This window comes from Globicephala melas, chromosome 21, assembly GCF_963455315.2.
Source record: "Globicephala melas chromosome 21, mGloMel1.2, whole genome shotgun sequence".
NCBI classification, from domain to species: Eukaryota; Metazoa; Chordata; class Mammalia; order Artiodactyla; family Delphinidae; genus Globicephala; species Globicephala melas.
In genome coordinates this window covers 29571900-29591622 of record NC_083334.1, presented here as the reverse complement: position 1 = coordinate 29591622, position 19723 = coordinate 29571900, and the positions used below count along the sequence as shown (strand labels likewise).

The 19723-nt window shown below is 43.6% G+C and overlaps 1 protein-coding gene across 1 annotated transcript; it reads right to left on the bottom strand.

The window, feature by feature from the left end:
- Positions 1-2835: 2835 nt before the first annotated feature.
- LETM2 (leucine zipper and EF-hand containing transmembrane protein 2) lies at positions 2836-18284 on the bottom strand. The gene is given in 11 exon segments (XM_060291507.1): positions 2836-2850; positions 2965-3063; positions 3381-3473; positions 5692-5805; positions 8577-8696; positions 10311-10511; positions 10927-11064; positions 15391-15413; positions 15416-15533; positions 16371-16824; positions 18238-18284. Coding segments are annotated over 11 exon segments (1422 nt in total).
- Positions 18285-19723: the final 1439 nt, after the last annotated feature.

Below are 19723 nucleotides of genomic sequence, written 5' to 3'. Positions count from 1 at the left end.
AGGCTTCCATTCCCTCAGCTGCTGAGAGCCAGATCAGCAGGAACCCTGGTGTTCAGAAACACTCTGTTGGGGCAAGTTCTCTCTAGGTTGGCACTTAACAGTATTTATGGCCATTTACACGGTACTGCCTCCCAGATGCCTGTGTTGGTACATGGAACTGATACAGTTGCTGCAGGCACCAATTAGAGGTTTAAGTGTCTCTCGTTCCTCCAGGAGGCCTAGGGTCTGTTAAGTATGGTGTCTTGAGCTGATCGTGTACATCTCTTCCCAACTCTGCATTGTTCGGTGACCTCCTGTTGGTAGCTTGAAAATCAACCTTGTGGGAGTACTTACATCACCGTAATATGCGAAGGCTACAAATCAGGGCTCCCCCTGCAACCACGGCCCCTGCCAGAGTCGGGTGTTAATCATTTACCAGAACACCACTAGCTCGGTTTCAGCAGGGGGCTGCATCTAACGATCATGGGACCCACCAGCCAAGGGCTCTCAATGATGAAACAAAGCAACGACCTTGACCTCTCTGAGGACTCTCAGAAGAAGGGGAGGAGAGGTGTGTCAAGTGTCTTAGGTGCCTATTTATGAAGCAAAAATGGGTGAAGTCCAACGGAGGTCCAAACCCCTTGAGCTAACCAGTCCCACTCTGCTCATGGGGAAAGCCAGGAAGAGTTGTAGAGCAGCCCAGCAGCACCCGTGAGGCATCCAGCTGAAACAGGGTGGAGCAAGTGCACTAGCTCATCCCTTTCTCACGTGTAACACCTGAAATGTGAACTAATTAAACAACCATCACTTGAAAAATGGGAAAATTTATTGTGAATCACCTTGCGAAGCCAATGCTGAGATGCCCGGAAGGCCGCACGGTCGGGTTTCGTCGTAGTCGAGGCACTGGCGTTCCTCGGCAGGACATGGTGAGGCGGAGAAGAGGTTTAGGAGGCGTTTTAAAGTGCATTTCCTTGCTGCGAAATGCTGGTGACATTCCTCATTTAGATGATCCCAGGTGGGGAGATGTGAGTTTTCCTTGGTTCCATTGACTCCCATCTAACTGCTTTCAATTTCACAGCAAGTAAAGGAATCCAGTTTCATCACCCACAGCTGAAATACCTCTCCCCTTCTAAGCACTCCCCAAGGGAAGAAGGCTGGTGGTCAGCTGCAGGGCAGCCTATTTATTATGTTAAGTTTTTTCAGTATGGACAACACTGAAGACACCCAACGTAAATATCTGAACATGATACTTGTTACTGGGTAGCGTAGGGATGATATCAGACTCTAACAACCCCTGTGACTAACAGATAGTCTTGTTTGTGAAAGACAAACAGACCAGAAAAACACACACCCAGCACAAACAAATGGTTAAGTCTTAAACCCTTAATTATGTTTCCTAGCAAATGGAGGCTAATGGAAGCCATATGTGCTGGAAGAGTGGCAGCCTCCCAGATCCCTGCAGCCTCTGCAGGCCCGAGAGGGGCTGTCTCAGAACAGCCAAGCTGCGGCCAAGTCTTTCTGATTGCCAGTCTGTTGAACTCCCCATTTGCTTCTCCAAGAAGCTTTTTCTTCTTTATATCCAGGAAGACTTAACTGGGGAGTTATATCCATTCTGTCTCAGAAGGTACTTCGTTTCCAGGGCACTGTTCCTACTGATGGGTCAGGCACTCTCACCATCACTGGCTTCGGAGGTACCCAAGTTCTTACCCGGGTTACCAAGCCAGAGGAGACAAGAGGTATCTAAGGCACCAAGCTGATTCCATTATGCAAAAAATTTCCTCCCTTAAAGGACATGAAGCTGTTGGAAAACAACATGGCGGGTGGGCCTTACACAAGGTCCAGTGGGATGACCTAATGCTACAGGGGAAATGGACTTGGCAATTATAGTTTTCCAAATGGTCTGAACTTGGTCTTGCTGCTGACATCATCTGAATGGTTACAAGGCCTCAAAAGACTGCCCCAAGGACTAAATGTCTGATCTTATATCTGAAACCAGACATAGGTAGTCTTGGCTGGGATGTCCTTTACGGATGCCATTGCTGAGGGCAGGAAGCCAGAGAGAGGGCGCTCCATCCTCCATGAGTCCTTATGCTCCATTCGAATTAGCCTTGCTGTTCTGGGTTGTCTTGTGATTCTGCCTGGAGTGTCGGGGTACAAAACATAAGGATTTTAGGGACTGGTCACAGTGAGAAAGAAGACATGCAAACAAGGCCTAAACATCTGGGAGTTCCTTGGTTCTCTCCTTGGTTCTCAGGAGTCAGCAAAGCCACGCCACAACTCAACTCCCCCGTGACCCCCTACTGTTCACTGCAGCAGGCTTTCTGCTCTCGCCCCCAAATGGGAAAAGTGGATAGATAAGTAATTTCTTATTTACATGCACTTCTCCTAAGATTTAAATTGCTTTCCTGCTAGTATTTCCTGACATCTGAAGCCTGTGCGAAATACACAACATATGGGAACTATTTCCATCTGGTGCAACAGAAAATAAGAATCTGCCTATATTGTAATTAGCTTCTAGACTTAACATGGTTAGGTCTGATCCACGATTGCGTTTGTTGATTTTTTTTTTCTTTCACTTTTGGGTCATGGGTTCTTTTTGTTTTTTGTTTTTTTGGCGGTACGCGGGCCTCTCACTGCCTTGGCCTCTCCCATCGTGGAGCACAGGCCCCGGATGCACCGGCCCAGCAGCCATGGCCCACGGGCCCAGCCGCTCCGCGGCATGCGGGATCCTCCCGGACCAGGCCATGAACCTGCGCACCCCGCATCGGTAGGCGGACCCTCAACCACTGCGCCACCAGGGAAGCCCTGGGTCATGGAGTTTTTAAAAAATATAGTGGTTATAAAGATGACTAAAGTTCAGCCTCCAGCTTCCTGTTTGGAAGACAGGGAGACAGGGTGCGGTGTTTTGCAACAGTTATAATTCTAGATTCTCACTGCCCTTAAAAGTAACTAGAGGGAAAGGGTTTTCTTTTTTTAGAAACTTACAGCTTCTTTAGCAGAAGTGATGGATCCTTTACATAATGAAATAGGATTTGATGGTGTAAGTGATGATGTAGCTGGCGGCAGCTGTATCAGTTCTTCATCCTTAAACATCAGAGCTGAGAGTTGGGTTACTGACTTACAGCAAAAGGTACATTGTGTCTACAGTCACCCTGCCATGGCTACCAGGAGCTTGAAACAGCTACTTCACATCTGGCACTGGACTCAACAGGCAAAATCTGGAACCTAAGTACATATAGCCAGATGTTGAACTTTCTTAGAAACAGATCAAGCAGTACCAAAAAAAAATCCATATTAAAGAACACCACTGTATTGAAATTCAGTTTCATTCAGGCGGTGAAAAATAGAGAAATTAACTTCTTGTTATTTTCACTTAAGCAAATGAAAAGTAATTGTCTAACCTTAGTTCCCTTCAGTTGAAGTGCTAAACCCGCCATGTTCTCTTTAGATTCAGAGGAAGTGGGTGATCCCACGGGAATATCCATCTTGGGAGCCTAGGGAGAGAAATGTTTTATATAAGCTAAGCCTTCTGTTCTTCCTGAAACTCAGAAGCACTTCTACGGTAGTCGGTACTTTCCAGCACAATTTGCTTTCCACTAAATCCCTGACTTCCTTTATGAGTAACATATTGAAGTACATGTCCCTGAAATAGCAACTTAGTATTATTTATCTTTTGAGTTTTGAGCACCCTAGTTGCACTCTAATTAGATTCTGATACTTAAAATCCTCTGTTATTAACAAGCTACTGATTTGCCAATTCTGATCCTGTTCTCACTCTCAAAAAAAAAACACAAAAGTGGCCATTTCTCATTTACCCATCAGTTTCTAATAGCATTGCTATAACTTAGTCAAAAGTGACATCTTTATATGGTGTCTAATAATAAGTGATAAACTTGTCTGACTTATTCAAATGGTAGGTGCTGCATAATAGATGCCCTGCAACACCAGGAAAATGGAGGGAGGGAGTAGTATTTTAGAAGAGCTAGCTAATCTGCCTTCAACAATTACATTAATTAGATCTGAAAAGCAAATATATCACTGCTCTTTGGAAGTAAGTAATTTCTTCATGTACTTTGGAGGGAAAGGGTCTACGTATATCCAAAACTATAGTATATTCAGTTTGATGTCTCTCAGTTCTCTACTGAACCTAGTATGCTACTTGTTTTCATTTTGTATATATGGAGAAGTTTAAAAGCATGGATTTAAAAAAACAACAACAATAAAATGCCTAGGAGCTTGTCCTTACTTCTTAGGTCTTTATTAACCATTCCAGAAACAACATCTGGATCAAGAGTTTATGCCCCTCTAGAATAATTCTGAAACTCAAATTTAGCTCTAAGACATTTTGCTACTCCAAAATTTCTTTGCGACTGAAGGGCAGTCTAAAAATGACAAATAGCTGGTCTGTCTCAGAAAATGTAAGAACCCAGCAGCCTATTAGAACATGGTTTATGTTCCAGAATTGCTCCTAGTCTCCCTAGAATCCTTCTGGACAAAGCCCAAATCCAGATTAGTCTCTGGAAATATGGAAAGGGAAAGTAAGATGGTGTTTCCTGAAGTACATTATTTTTATTTTTATTTTTTATTTTTTGGCTGTCCTCCTCAAGCTTTATTGAAGATTAAGATCCTTAAGCGTTAGTTTTATTCTTCAAGTATCACTTGAGCACATCCAAGCATACTGAAATATGATTAGGCCCTACTTCTTCCAAGACCTTCATCTCACTTCCCTTTCAGAAGTCACATTTATGAATCAGGTCCAAAACTACTGAAGTACATTTTTCATGCGAGACATTGTATCATTTTTGTTGGCTTGCCCAAGGAGTCAATAGCATAACTAAGATTTAAAATGATTGGTCCTCACTCCAAAGTACTTAGTTCAATCTGCTCAGTCACACGTGCAGCATCTTCTATCATTGATGCATGTTCTGAGTCAGACATGAAGCCACAAAGTAGGGAAGCGAGAGGCCCTTTCTGATGGACCCAGAGCAAGATGCTCTAGTGATTGGGCCAGTCCTGGGTTCTTCAGTAAAACACCAGGAGAAAAAAAGGCTGCTGAGTTCAAGGCAATAAAAAAATGATTAAGGAAAAGAGTTGAAGGAAGACAAAAAGAACTGTTTATATTCTAGATTGGCCATTCACTGCTTAAAAAGTAATAGAAATCTGGGGACTTCCCTGGTGGTCCAGTGGTTAAGACTCCCCCTTCCAGTGAAGGGGGCTGCAGGTTCAATCCCTGGTCGGGGAGCTAAGATCCCACACGCCTCGCAGCCAAAAAAACAAAACATAAAACAGAAACAATATTGTAACAAATTCAATAAAGATTTTTAAAATGGTCCACATAAAAAAAAAACCTTAAAAAAATTAATAGGAATCTGGACAAATGAAATAGACATGAAAGAACAGGAACCATTCAGTCTCAAAGGAGAAAGAATGGTGGGGGAAAAAAACCCGCTAAAAAGACTAGATACTTAAGGAGAAAGAATAAACTGGACTCCTAATAAGACTCCTAAATCAAATAAGACTCCTAAAGATAGTAACAGCTACATAGCTAGAGGTGGTTTGAGTGATTTTCATTTTTTAAAGATTTTTAAAGCCACTTGGGCCAAATTCCAAGATATGCCAAAAGAAATGCCTACTCTGACTGTAACGGGAAATGGAGGTTTGCGGAGAGGCCCCAGTCCTGGGGTCCAGATTCCCCACCGACCCAGGACTTACCTCCCCACTGAGTGGTATCTCAGTTGGCTTTGGCTTCACATCTATCAGGTAGAAGGTTCGGGACAGAAGCAAAAGAGAAGGAGGGACATTCTCCTTCAGGTGGAGGTCCTGCCACTGGAGAATGGGGGGAGGATGAAACATGACAATCACAGGACGTGGGAGCTGGACCCACGGTCATCTACTCTTCCCTGGTTTTACAGCCCCCAGGCGCACGCTGAGTACTAAGGGCAGAACAAGGACAGGGACACGTCTCCTGGCTTCTGCACCAGTGCTTGGGCCCTGCAGCCTCTCGCTTTCAGAGTCTGAGAGGGAGGTTCAGTTAAACTCTCAAACCAGTTGTGGATCAAAGTAGCTAAGTATCTTCTCTTCAGTAGGAAGTCGATAATGTGAAAGAATACATCAGCCTCATTCATAACCAAAGAAATTAACATTAGAATGAGATGTAAGTTTTCAAGCACCAAATGGCCAAACTTTAAATGTATGTATGTATGTGTATATAGACAGATATAATACACGCACAAGAGACAAAATTCAAAAGGTAAATAAAATCTAATCAATAAAAATAAGCCTGCCTTCTACCCTATTCTCTAGCTACCCTATTTCCCTCCCTGGAAGCAACCACTGATAGCAGTTCCTGATACAATATTCCAGAGATATTCTGTGCATATAAAATAGATATTTTTATGTTTATCTTTACACCAAGTGTGACAGTATACACACTGTTTTGTCCTTTGCTTTCTGAAATATCTTGGAAATTGATTCATACCAGATGATGTAGAGCTGCCTTCTTTTTAAACGTCTGTAAAGGAATCCATTGTACGGAAATGCCATAATTTGATTATTCTACGGTTTTCCATCTTTTGCTGTCATAAATGGTGCTGCAATAGATAACCCTGTAGATATTTCATTTTGCACATGTGCAAGAATATAGGATAAATTCCTAGAAGTGAAATTTCTAGGGCAAAGTAAGTGCATTTTTAAAATTTGAAAGCTATTGCCAAACCTCCATGGAGGATTTTACCAGCAATGCATGAGTGCCTCTCTCCTCACATCCTCTCCAACTCGATGTGTCACCAGACTCTGACCTTTCCCAACGTAACAGGTGAATGTGGAGTCTCATAGTTTTTTGTATGTTTGTTTGTTTGTTTTTGACTGCACCATGTGGCCTGTGGGATCTTAGTTCCCCAACTAGAGATTAAACCCTGGCCCTCAGCAGTGAAAGTGTGGAGTCCTAACCACTGGACCACCAGGGAATTCCCAAATTGCATAGTTTTAATTATCTTTTTCTGAAGTTAAGATGTTTCCTAGGTTTACCATTTTTAGCTTTTCCTTTCTGTGAAATGTCAGCCGTATCCTAGCATAGGATTTTTGGAATTACATTACAGAGTGCTGAATATTGTATGGTTGGATTAGTATTCTCACCCCCTTGAAGTACATTGTAAAATGATACATCCTTTCAAGAAAGCAATTTGACAGTGTGAAGTCACTTAATACTCTATGTTCAGGAAATAAATGATGTTTAAATACCCCTTGATAACATGCTCACCTTCCAACCAGAGCAGGTCCGACATGGAAGAGGAAAGAGCTACCTGACGGGGTTCAAAGTCACGACAGTGGTTCCTATTCCCAGATAATTTGTGTATACTCCGTAGTACACACTTTATACAGTTACAGGAATGAGGATTGTAATAGGAGTTATTCCTTTGTTGTAAAGCATTGACACTCAGTTAAAATCTCTTATTTGAGGGAGACTGTGTTATCTGAGGGGAAATCTGTTACAAAGCTAACACTTGACCCTGGTTTGGGGCACAAACTGGGAAAGCAACCCCAGCTGAGCCCCCGGCAAGGTGGCTCCAGATGGATTCACACGGATGACAGGCCTTCTATCAGAGCTTTTGCCCAGGCCCTTATAATACCCAGAGGAAGTACAATTCGAAGATGGTCCCAAGATTTCCAGTCCCTCGTGTACCCACACCTTCTCCCAGTTATTCAATTAAACGCTAATCTAGATGCTGCCATGAAGGGATTTTACAGATATAATTCAAGTCCCAAGTCAGTTGACCTTAAAATAGGAAGATTATCCTGGTAGGTCTTACCTAATCACGTGAGACCTTAAATCTGCTGTTAGACGTCATGTGAGAAGTTCATGCAGGTGGAGGGGCCTCCAGGGCTGAGAGTAGCCTGGGGTTGGGAGCCAGTGAGGAAACAGGGACCTCACTCCACAGCTGCAAGGAACTAAATTCAGCCAACAAACTGAATGAGCTTGGAAGTGGAGTCTCCCACACAGCCTCCAGAAAGGAAAACAGCCTGCACTTCTGACCTGCAAAACCATGAGCCTATAATGGGTGCTGCTTTGAGCCCCTACATTTGTGGTGGTGTGTTAGCAGCAATAGAGAACTCTTTAATAGAGTACCTACCGTGTCTCTGTCAAAAATAAATCCAGGGCTTCCCTGGTGGTGCAGTGGTTAAGAATCCGCCTGCCAGTGCAGGGGACACGGGTTCGAGCCCTGGTCCGGGAAGATCCCACATGCCACGGAGCAACTAAGCCCGTGCATCACAACTGCTGAGCCTCCGCTCTAGAGCCCGCGAGCCGCAACTACTGAGCCCACGTGCCACAAGTACTGAAGCCCTCACGCCTAGAGCCCATGCTCCGCAACAAGAGAAGCCACCACAATGAGAAGCCCGCACACTACAATGAAGACCCAACACAGTCAAAAATAAATTAATTAATTAAAAAATAAATAAATCCAGCTTCTTCAGCTGCCAACGGCTCAACTAAACAAGGCAAATTAGGTAAGATGGCAAAGCACAAATCACAAAACGAGGTCTGCAGATGGCAGGGGAGAGAGTTCCGGGGAAGAGGGTCCAGTAAAGCTGCTACTTGCCTCTGTGAGCTGCTGCTTCAGCTGCTCCTCAGTGAGACCCAGTGAGCGCATCCCCCGGGCCCTGCAGGCCGCTTGCAGCTCTGACAGGCTCAGAGCACTCACCCCTTCCTTGGCAATTACCTGAAACAAACGTAAGGAATGGTATTGGATCCTTTGGTTCCAATTTTACCTAATTCCAACAAATCGGGGGAAACGCAGAATCTGTCACTTTCCCACTTTGTCCCCCGCGCTGACTGCTGCAAAGGCCAGGCAATTAATAAAGCAAGGTGACCTCGGGAGGTGCAGTGGTTGACATGAAGGGAATCCCGCAAACAGGTATTAATAACATCAGAGAAGTTGACAGAACTCCTCAACTGCCTGTCCCCAAGGTAATTCTTTCCCCTCTTGCGTTGCCTTTCGCCTGGCTGTGACAGCTCTACTCCACTTCCCTTTCGCGGCAGCTTTAAGACTCATAGAAAAATATTCCACTACAAAAGCTTTCAATGGACCATTTGTTGCACGTATGGGTGGTGGTCCTCCCCGACCCCAGGAACGGCCCCAGCTCCCTGGTCTGCAAAACTCCTTCAGAAAACAACTTAACACAGTTTCTGCTTGGTATGACCCCAAACTGTGGTACTTCTGGGACCGGTGTTGTTTATTCCAAAGTTCTAAAAGCAACCCCTAAACATCTAAATGGGGCCAATGGGATCCTGCCTTCTCAGTTCTGGGAGCTCTGCTCCCTCAGGCAGAATGCTTTTAAAGCAACTGATTCAGATTCAAGAAACATTCTTCCCACTTTTTTTTTTTTTTTTTTTTGCGGTACGCGGGCCTCTCACTGTTGTGGCCTCTCCCGTTGCGGAGCACAGGCTCCGGACGCACAGGCTCAGCGGCCATGGCCCACGGGCCCAGCCGCTCCGCGGCACGTGGGATCTTCCCAGACCGGGGCACGAACCCGTATCCCCTGCATCGGCAGGCGGACTCTCTACCACTGCGCCACCAGGGAAGCCTGTCTTCCCACTTTTTAAGGACTCTAATTAGTAGCTATAGTCCAAATGGTGCCCTTTTCTTCCAGAAGATGTCGAGGTCCTGCCTTCCCTCCCTGCATTATCCTTTGCCACCCCTTCGTACCAGGCGGGCTCACCCAGCTGTGTGGGGAGAAGCAGAGGGGAGGTACAGGGGGTCGCGCACTGTCCTTGGCGGTGGAATCTGCTGTTCTCAGGGATCTACTGGGTTGCTGTTCCTTCCCAGCAGACCCTAACTGCTTTAGATTAGTCCCAGCTAAGACATCCAAACTACTAACTGCTTACAAGGGCCTTCTGAAGAATACGACAGGCAACTCCTCAAGTGAGTAATCAAGGTTCAGGTTGTCAGTGGTTGTTTAAACCAGTGGTCCCCAACCTCTTTGGCACCGGGGACCGGTTTCGTGGAAGACGACTTGTCCACCGAGACGGGGGTGGCCGGGTGACGAGGGGGATGGTTCAGATGATAATGAGAGCGATGGGGGGGGGGGTGGCAGACGCAGCTTTGCTCTCACCCGCCGCTCACCTCCTGCTGTGCGGCCCCGGTTCCTAACAAGCCACAGGCCGGTTCTGGTCCGTGGCCCGGGGGTTGGAGACCCCCTGGTTTAAACCATTCATTCTTCCAGAACCAGCCCCTGAGCAGACCTAACAGAAGACACTGCACTTTGTCACAAAGCCACCCTAAGACAGTCCCCAAGGCCTGGCTAATCCCCTACAACTGTAGTTCAGCTCTTACTTCATCATCTGCTTTCATAGATTTCAGCTTCATCAGGAGCTGGAAGCAGAGCAGATTGTTGGTTCCAAAGAACTGCAGTTCCAGAAGTTTGCAAAGGGCCACCAGCTGAGATCGATCGAGGTGCTCCAAGGTCAGCTCATCCTCAAAGAGTTTGGAAAAGCGAACTATCTCCTTTGTGCTGGGCTTGTGGCCTGTCTGGACCTAGGTAGTGGGACGAAGGGGCTGATTAAAACGTGCTTCCTACTTAACTGAATCTTCCCTGTAGACTATTTGAAAGACGCCAAAGCATTTATGGATTGTGTCTTCTGTCTGGAAGTGGAAGCGTGCCCTGTGTTACAAAGAGGAGTTAAAAAAAAAAAATCTGTCGGAAGTCAGCCTAAATCAACTGAAAAATTAGGAGCAGTTCAGAAGTTTGAGTCTCATTCTACTGTTCTTTCCAAGAAGTTATCAACATCTTCAACACATTGATGGCTTTAAGATAGGTTTTCCTGCAAACTCCCATAAATGTTTGCAATATTATATCTCTGTAACTTAGATATTTGCAAATTCAGAGATTATAAACAAGTTGGAAGCTCCATGATGATACGTTGTCCGGTTTTATATAAAAGACTGACGCTTGTTTGATGTAGGATGCGAACTGGGTGGAGGTATCCCCCAGCTGCGCCCTGTTCCTCCTTGCCATTTCTGCAATCGTTTCTTGAAGGAATTTTGCTAGTTCCAACTTCGCAGCCATTTTCTTTTTCTGTTTTTCTTCCTTCATAATAGAAGAGGAAAAAGTTAATCAAAGTTAATTCTTTGTGATTACAACTTGGTAGATAAAGATGAGAGAAAAATAACTGTGGCTTTGTTGTCGGTCATCCCTATTTCACGTATGAATATTATTTTCAGACCTAACTGAAGGCGCTTTGTGATAACCAGAGCAAATTAAAAAGTAGCCTTGATTTGCAGCTTGTCTCCTTAATCTTACCTTTCATTTTTCATTGATACAATGATCATAAGTATTTGATAGATCCAAAATGTCCCCTCAATGGAAGCCTTTGTCACTATTTAGAACAGATACATACTGTCTCTTAACCTGGTGCAAGCCATCTAGGCTGTTGGTCAAGTCAACCCCTAGTGTGAGTGGCCCCTGTTTTTGCTTGGGCCACAAACTAAAGAAAACTAGGAAATTAACTCTAAGCTAAAGTAGCTTACAGGTTAAGAAGAAAACAGAAAGAATCAATTATAAGACAATGAGTTAAGTGCCATAACAGATATGAACAAAGCACTATATAAAAGAGAATTAAATGTATACTCTTAAGACACTATGTTGACCAGTATTTCTAAATTCTCATTCATTATCACAGATGCAGTGTGGTAGTATTTTCAAAATAACCATGGGGCTTCCCTGGTGGCGCAGTGGTTGAGAGTCTGCCTGCCGATGCAGGTGACATGGGTTCGTGCCCCGGTCCGGGAAGATCCCACATGCCGCGGAGCAGCTGGGCCTGTGAGCCACAGCCGCTGAGTCTGCGCGTCTGGAGCCTGTGCTCCGGACGGGAGAGGCCACAACAGTGAGAGGCCCGCGTACCAAAAAAAATAAAATAAAATAAAAAATAACCATGATCAGGGTGAGTAGAGAGGAACAGGAATATGTGTGTGTGTGTGTGTGTGTGTGTGTGTGTGTGTGTATAGTATATATATATACACACACACACATATATATATTTTTTATATATATATATATATATATACATTTCCCCCTTAAGTTGCCCAAGAGATTCTAATGACCAGCCAATCACAGCGATCATTGATTTTTTTAGAAAGATCTTAAAAGAATCAGCCCCCAAAATTACACAGTGGCGACACCATCATTAAAACCCATTTAACCATCCATTTCATTCATCTGTATCCATCCATCCATTTATTTATTGGGCATCCACTGTGTGCTAGGTGCTGGGATAAAATGAGCAAAAACAAGTAAGAGTCCCTCCCCTCATGGAACTTCTAGTCTAATGGGAGAGACAACCATTATTGACTAATGATAATCCAGTAATTCCACAAATTAATGTGAAAGCATACCAGATAAGTACCATGAAAGAGAAGCGCATGCTCCTGTGACCTGGTGTGAGTAGAAAGCTAGCACACTCACGCTTACTCTCGTGCTCCCCTTCTGTTCATGGAACAAAGCAAAGAAGACAGTATTGTCTGAAACTGTGGCCATGATGTGTATATATGTATGTCTGGGGAATGAGTAGTGCTGAGGAAAGAGGAATATTTAGATAAATCACTTCCTCATTCCCCCCATCTTCCTGCATTCACTAATGCCTTCCTTGGAATCCTATGGTATTAATTCTAGATCCTGTTTACTTTAAATGCAAGTAAACTAAACCACTGCCAGGCAGTTAAATATTGCAATTTGATTCTACCCCTTAAATCTGTCTCAAATCTATCTTCTTTTTTTTTTGCGGTGCGCGGGCCTCTCACTGCTGTGGCCTCTCCCGTTGCGGAGCACAGGCTCCGGATGTGCAGGCCCAGCGGCCATGGCTCACGGGCCCAGCCGCTCCGCGGCATGTGGGATCCTCCCAGACCGGGGCACGAACCCGTGTCCCCTGCATCGGCAGGCGGACTGTCAACCACTGCGCCACCAGGGAAGCCCTATCTTCTTCTTTTTTTAAGAAATTTTATTTTATTTACTGTTTTTATTATATTTTATTTATTTACTTTGGCTGCGCCTGGTCTTAGTTGCGGCACTCGGGATCTTCATTGCAGCATGCATGTGGGACCTAGTTCCCTGACCAGGGATAGAACTCAGGCCCCCTGCATTGGGAGCGCGGAGTCTTACCCACTAGACCACCAGGGAAGTCCCTCAAATCTATCTTAAAGTTTTCACTCCTCATGCAACTTTCATAATTCCGGCTTTTTCATCTCTCTCTTGTGCTGCTGCAAAAACATTCCGGCTGGTTTTCCTCACTTGGCTCTGCCCTCTTTAATCCTTCCTGCCAGCAACTTGTTTTTCTAAAATACAACTCTAATCATGGTTGATTAGATTATTTAGATTGATCTAAAATAGAGATTACTGTTTTTCTCACCCCCTGCTTACATACACCTTCCATTACTCACCACTGTCAAATTCTGAATTCCTTAGGGTGGTAGATGCTTTCCAACCTGACCCCAACACATCATGTTTGTCTCATTTTCTCCCACCCATCCCCTTGTACTCCCTGCTCCAACCACAAAGAATCAGTCAGTGGTCTCTGATTGGCATACTCTTTTACACTGTTAAGCCATCTTAAGTGCTATTCCTTCTATCCAGAGTGACTTTCAAACAGTGTGGTAAAATTCTACTACTCTTAAAGTCTCAGGTCCATGGTCACCTCTTCCGTGAAACATTTCCTGGTCTGCTTTCAAAGTTGCCCTCTCTGTCCTCTGCTAGTGTTGTGTCCACGCCTTCATCCATCTGTCTGGGAGAGTGGCACAGATGGAGAGGATGCAGGGGCTGCCTCGGTGGTCCAGCGCTTCACTTTCACAGTGACCATCAAAGAAGGACACCCTCTTCCCAGGGACTACTCACAAGCACTAAATGGTCTGTTTGGCTGAATAAATCATGCGTACTGTTCAACTAGTCACTGCAGTAACAGGTGATTTTTGTTTTCTTTATTTTTTCATGGTAAAAAGTTAAAATTGAGTGGAGAAGGGATAGTTTTTTTCAGCAAATGATGCTAGAAAAACTGGATATCCACAGGCCAAAAAAAAAAAAGAGCTTGACACTCATGTTACACCTGTCACCAAAATTAACTCAAAATGTAAAACTCAAAACTATAAAACTCCTAGAAGAAAACACAGGAGAAAATATAGGTGACCTTGGGTTTGGCAGTGAGTTTTTAGATACAACACCAAAAGCATGATCCAAGAAAGAAAAAAATTGATGAGTTGTACTTCATTAAAATTAAAAAGATTTGCTCTGAAAAAGACACAGTTAAGACTGGAAGAAAATATGTGCAAAACACATATCTGATAAAGAACTTGTACCCAAAATATACTAAAACCCTTAAAACTCAACAAAAAGAAAACACCCCGATTAAAAAGTGGGCAAAAGATTTGAACAGGCACCTCCCCAAAGAAGATACACAGATGGCAAATAAGCATGTGAAAAGATGCTCAATGTCATGTGTTATTAGAGAATTGCAAATTAACATAACAATGAGATACCACTACACACCAATTAGAATAGCTAATAGTAGTCAAAGCACCGACAGCACTAAATGCTTATGAAGCCACAGGAACTTTCATTGCTTGCTGGTGGGAATGCAAAACGGTACAGCTACTTTAGAAGACAGTTTGTCTATTTCTCTTGAAACTAAACATAGCCTTACCATACAATCCAACAATTTGCTCTCCTAGGTATTTACCCAGATGAACTGAGAGCCTGTGTCCACACAAAAACCTGCACATGAGTATTTACAACAGCTTTATTGATAATTGCCAAAAACTGGAAGCAACTAAGATGTCTTTCAAATAGATGAATGGATAAATGGTGGTACATCCGTACGATGGAATATTATGCATTGATAGAAAGAAATGAGCCAGGAAAAGACATGGAGGAACCTTAAATGCATCTTCTAAGTGAAGGAAGGCAGTCTGAGAAAGTTACACACTGTATGATTCCAACTACATGACATTTTGGAAAAAGCAGAACTATAGAGTAGAAAGATCAGTGATTGCCCCGGGTTAGGGGAAGAGGGAAGAGGGACTAAAAGGTGGAGCACAGGGGATTTTTAGGGCAGGGAAACTATTCTGTGTGATACTGTGATAGCGGATACATGACATTATTTTTTTTTCAAAACCCATCAAACTATACAACACAAAGAGTGGACCCTAATGTAAAGTATGAGATTTAATTAATACTGATGTATAGATACTGGTCCTTCGATTGTACCAAGTGTACCACACGAATGCAAGATGCTAATAATGGGGGAAATAACAGGGGGAGGGAGATATGTGGGGACCCTCTGTACTTTCTGCTCAATTTTTCTGTAAACCTAAAAACTGCTCTAAAAAACAAAATCTATTAATTTTTTAAAAAGTTTAAAATCCTACATACCTTTTTGGATTCACTTTCAAAGATGATGGCAACATCTCTGGGAAGAGTTTCAGAAACTCTGGCAATAAGGATTCCATGAAGGGAACAATGATGAACACCATAAATGGAACCAGGCGGAATAAATCAGCACACGTTCTCAACAGCTAAAGAATCAAATGCATATGCAAATAGTCATTATTTTAGGACACGCCAAAAACAAAAACAAAAGCCTGCCTTGGTTCTTAAAGTGTTAAAAAAAAACCAAGACAGATTTTCTGCAGCTGTTTATAAAATGGAAAGGCCGGATTTTCCTCTGTACCATAGCTCTGAAGTAATATTTATGGGATATCTTCAATGAAATCTATGACAATCAAAACATGTTATTGGTGTCTCTGAGCTTTTATCTAAGTTAGGGGTCTGTATTTTAATAACATGGTATCTGTTAAAATTGCTTTTTCAAATGCGTATACTTAATATATTAACAGCAGTTTCTACTCCAGATGCACAGATCAAACTTGAAGCCTCTCAACCCCTTGGAGAAATTAGAAAACACAATTATAACCATTCCATGGACAAATATACACAAATTTTAGGAACGCTGCCTAAAGTTGTACAGCAAGTCAGTTGCAGACAAGTAAGAAATTCTGATTCTCACCATGAGTTACTATTCCTACTCTGGGATTTTTAAGATGAACTTGAAGTGGAACTTAAAAGTTGGTTCCAGGGCTTCCCTGGTGGCACAGTGGTTGGGGGTCCGCCTGCCAATGCAGGGGATGCGGGTTCGTGCCCCGGTCCGGGAAGATCCCACATGACGCAGAGCGACTGGGCCCGTGAGCCATGGCCGCTGACCCAGCGCATCCGGAGCCTGTGCTCCGCAACGGGAGAGGTCACAACAGTGAGAGCCCCGCGTACCGCAAAAAAAAAAAAAAAAAAAAAAAGTTGGTTCCAAATAGTTCATTTTAACTTTCCATTTTCTTTCGCAAATATGACTCTTGCCCTACCCTTCGTCCCTCTCGTCTGGTCAGCACCTGTCCGTGCAACAGCCTCCAAACCATTCTGGCAGCAACTTTGGTGTCAATCCAAAGCAAATAGAATCCATTGTGATAATATTTAAGTTCATCCATAATTATCTGCCTATAAGATCGCTTTTCTTCCTTAATCTTCACTCCAGTTTCTTCTGTTGGCTGAGGGCTTGGCACCTGTGGCTTCTTTGTGATTTGCTCCAGCTGAGGTTTACCCGGGACCTCCTGCAGCCAGTAAGCAGATGTGTGCAGCTTTTGTATTACTCTAGTCCTTAAGTGAAGTACTTTATGGCCTGTCTGAGTAGAATAGGAGTACTTCTTGCTGCCATAGTTCTTCATATATGTTTTATTTAAATGGGAATCTGGTAAGTGAAGAAATGCAAATGATGGGGAGTGAGAAGAGCTGGTGGGATGGACACAATGGCTAGGGAATCTGGAATAAAGAACAACATCCTCTGAGTTGAGCACATACTATTACAAGACCAAAAATTAAAGAAATAGATATTTTATTCGGTAAAAATAGAACAATCGTTTTGAAGCCTGCATTTTAAAAGTAGATTATGTTAATGAATGAATGAAATATAACTGTTGAGCCCAGTTGAAGGATAGTATGCTTTATGGGTGAATGATATACTCTAAGAGAAATATTAATAAGTTAATTCCTAAGAATGATTGCCGTATTACAAGTTAGAAACTCTGTGACTATTGATTTAAAAAGCAAACATTCTTTTACCCTGGGTTATGTTTGAAAGTTTTGTCTCTATTATCATAAAACAGGTGGAACACTTGTGTCTTTAGCTAGTCTACTGATGATATATATATTGTTTGAATGAGACATTTCATGGTCCCTGTGGGGATAAACCAATCACACAATACTGCTTTGTCTATGCAGTGCCCAGGGACTCCTTCAAATGAGAGGGACTTACTACTGAAATGCCCTTCACCTAAGATTCCTAAAGAATGTTAGGAATAAGAGTTAGAATTGGGCTCCGCATACAGATGAACCGGTCTGCGGAGCAGAAATAGAGACACAGATGTAGAGAACAAATGTATGGACACCAAGGGGGGAAAGTGGCGGGGGGGTGGGTGGTGGTGGAATGAATTGGGAGATTGGGATTGACATATGTACACTAACATGTATAAAATAGATAACTAATAAGAACCTGCTGCATAAATAAATAAATTAAATTAAAAAAAAAAAAAAAAGGAATTGGGCTCCCTAGCCAGGGATCTCTACAATCTAGTTTTGTGACAACTCACAATCTTCAGCTAAACTGACACATCAGATTGTTTGAAAGTAAAAATAAGACCCATCTAGGCAAAGACAACTTCTGGCAAAGAGACTTCTTTGGGCAAAGAGATAGCTTTTTCCATTCTTTCAGACTATTTTTGAAGCGTGCCAAGTATAGCACTTTTTGAATGGCCAAAGGGGAAAATATACAACATATCTGGCATGCAGTAAGTTCTCAGTGAATATTCTTTGGAACAAATAAGTGATAACAGACCTTACTGGGGCAGGTATATACCCTAGAATTGGCTTGTTTACCAGCCGTTTTACTCCTTTTTACATCTAAGGGCCTCATTACAGAGGTGTCACTCTAAAGCCATTACATCTTGTATCTTACCTGTTCCCACACTTCTACAAAATTACTCAGCCTGAGTTCTAAAGCATATAGAAAATCTGGGGTAAGTTTAAATACATTAAAATGTCAGCTTCCTAAAAACCAACACAATTAAAACCAACAAAGCTTTAATTTTGTACTAAACCTATCCTTTTACATGTATCTTTTCCAACTAGAAAAATAAAGTTTATATAAATATTGGGGGGTGGAATTCCAAGGCTTACCTTGCTCGGGCAATAGCTAAGACTGTTTTATAACTGTAGAAGGCCATATTTGTGTTTGTCTCAACAAGTCAACATAGGGACCTAGACAGAAGGAGTAAGTAAACAATTCAGTACTTTAAAGACACATCAGGGCTTCCCTGGTGGTGCAGTGGTTAAGAATCCGCCTGCCAGTGCAGGGGACACGGGTTCGAGCCCTGGTCCGGGAAGATCCCACATGCCGCAGAATAGCTAAGACCGTGCACCACAACTACTGAGCCCGCGTGCCACGACTACTGAAGCCCGCGCACCTAGAGCCCATGCTCCGCAACAAGAGAAACCACTGCAATGAGAAGCCCGCACACTGCAACAAAGAGTAGCCCCGGCTCGCAGCAACCATAGAAAGCCACCAGGCAGCAAGGAAGACCCAATGCAGCCAAAGGAAAAAGAAAAAAATCAATTATACAGATATCAGGATTGAAGTGTTTTTAACTATTGCAAGGGAAGAAAATTTGCATATTCTATTCAAGGTGTAAAATTTCCTTCAAGAGCATTTCCAACAATCACGAATAATATTTTCTTAGCCCTGGATTTGAGAATGGTTATTTGAGATCCCAACAAATAGAAATGGTCTCGAATACGATGATGTTCATGATGGTGACATGGTCTTCAAAGACATTTTGATTTCTGGTCAACAGTACTGAGTAATTTACTTGAACGGTTGCCAAGTAGTTAAGAAATCAAGACAAGCTTATTTGTAGCCTAAAATTACAGGTAGACAGTAAATATCCTGGATTTGTTTTCAATTAGCTTTTTTCCATACTTGGACAAGCTGCTGCCAACATTTAAAGATTGAAAGTACTCATTCAGCAATGAAAATATGCATGGCACCTCCTAATAATTCAAGTGGAGGTAATTCAAGTGGGTTTCCTATGCTCGTGACCCTCCAAAGAGCCCAAACTGAGCTTTAAACCTTTAACCTTTACCAAAATTTTTCTGCATCCTACGGCGCTCTTCAGCCAACGGCAGCAAGAGCCTTATTATCTCGCAGTGTCAACTCTGCTTTCCTGAAGCTGGGAAAGGAGTAGCAATCCCTCCGGTACGGAAACCTCAACCACAGACCTGACATTTTGAGCAAGAATTCAAATAATACTTCGGAACATCTGCACCCAGACCAAGGGCGTGTGGTCCCCTGCTGGAGGAAGGCCAGACCCGATCGGGCAGTTAATCTGCTCTCGGGCCACGGGCACTCGTCGCCTGGACTGTGGGCAACCACTTCCCAGGAGTGCCCGGCCGTGACCGGGGCGGGGCGGGGCCGGGCGGCGAGCGGGGCGGAGCCAGGCGGCGAGCCCCGCCTGCGCTTATGCGCCGCCACGCCCGCTCGCCCGGGCCCCAGGCTCCCCCCGTTACCCTTGCCTTAGATTCTCGACGTCACGGTGGCAAAACGCGCTCTCGGCCTCCCCAGCCGGTGACTTTTGTGCGCGTTGTGTGTTGTTGGGCTGTGTTTGCT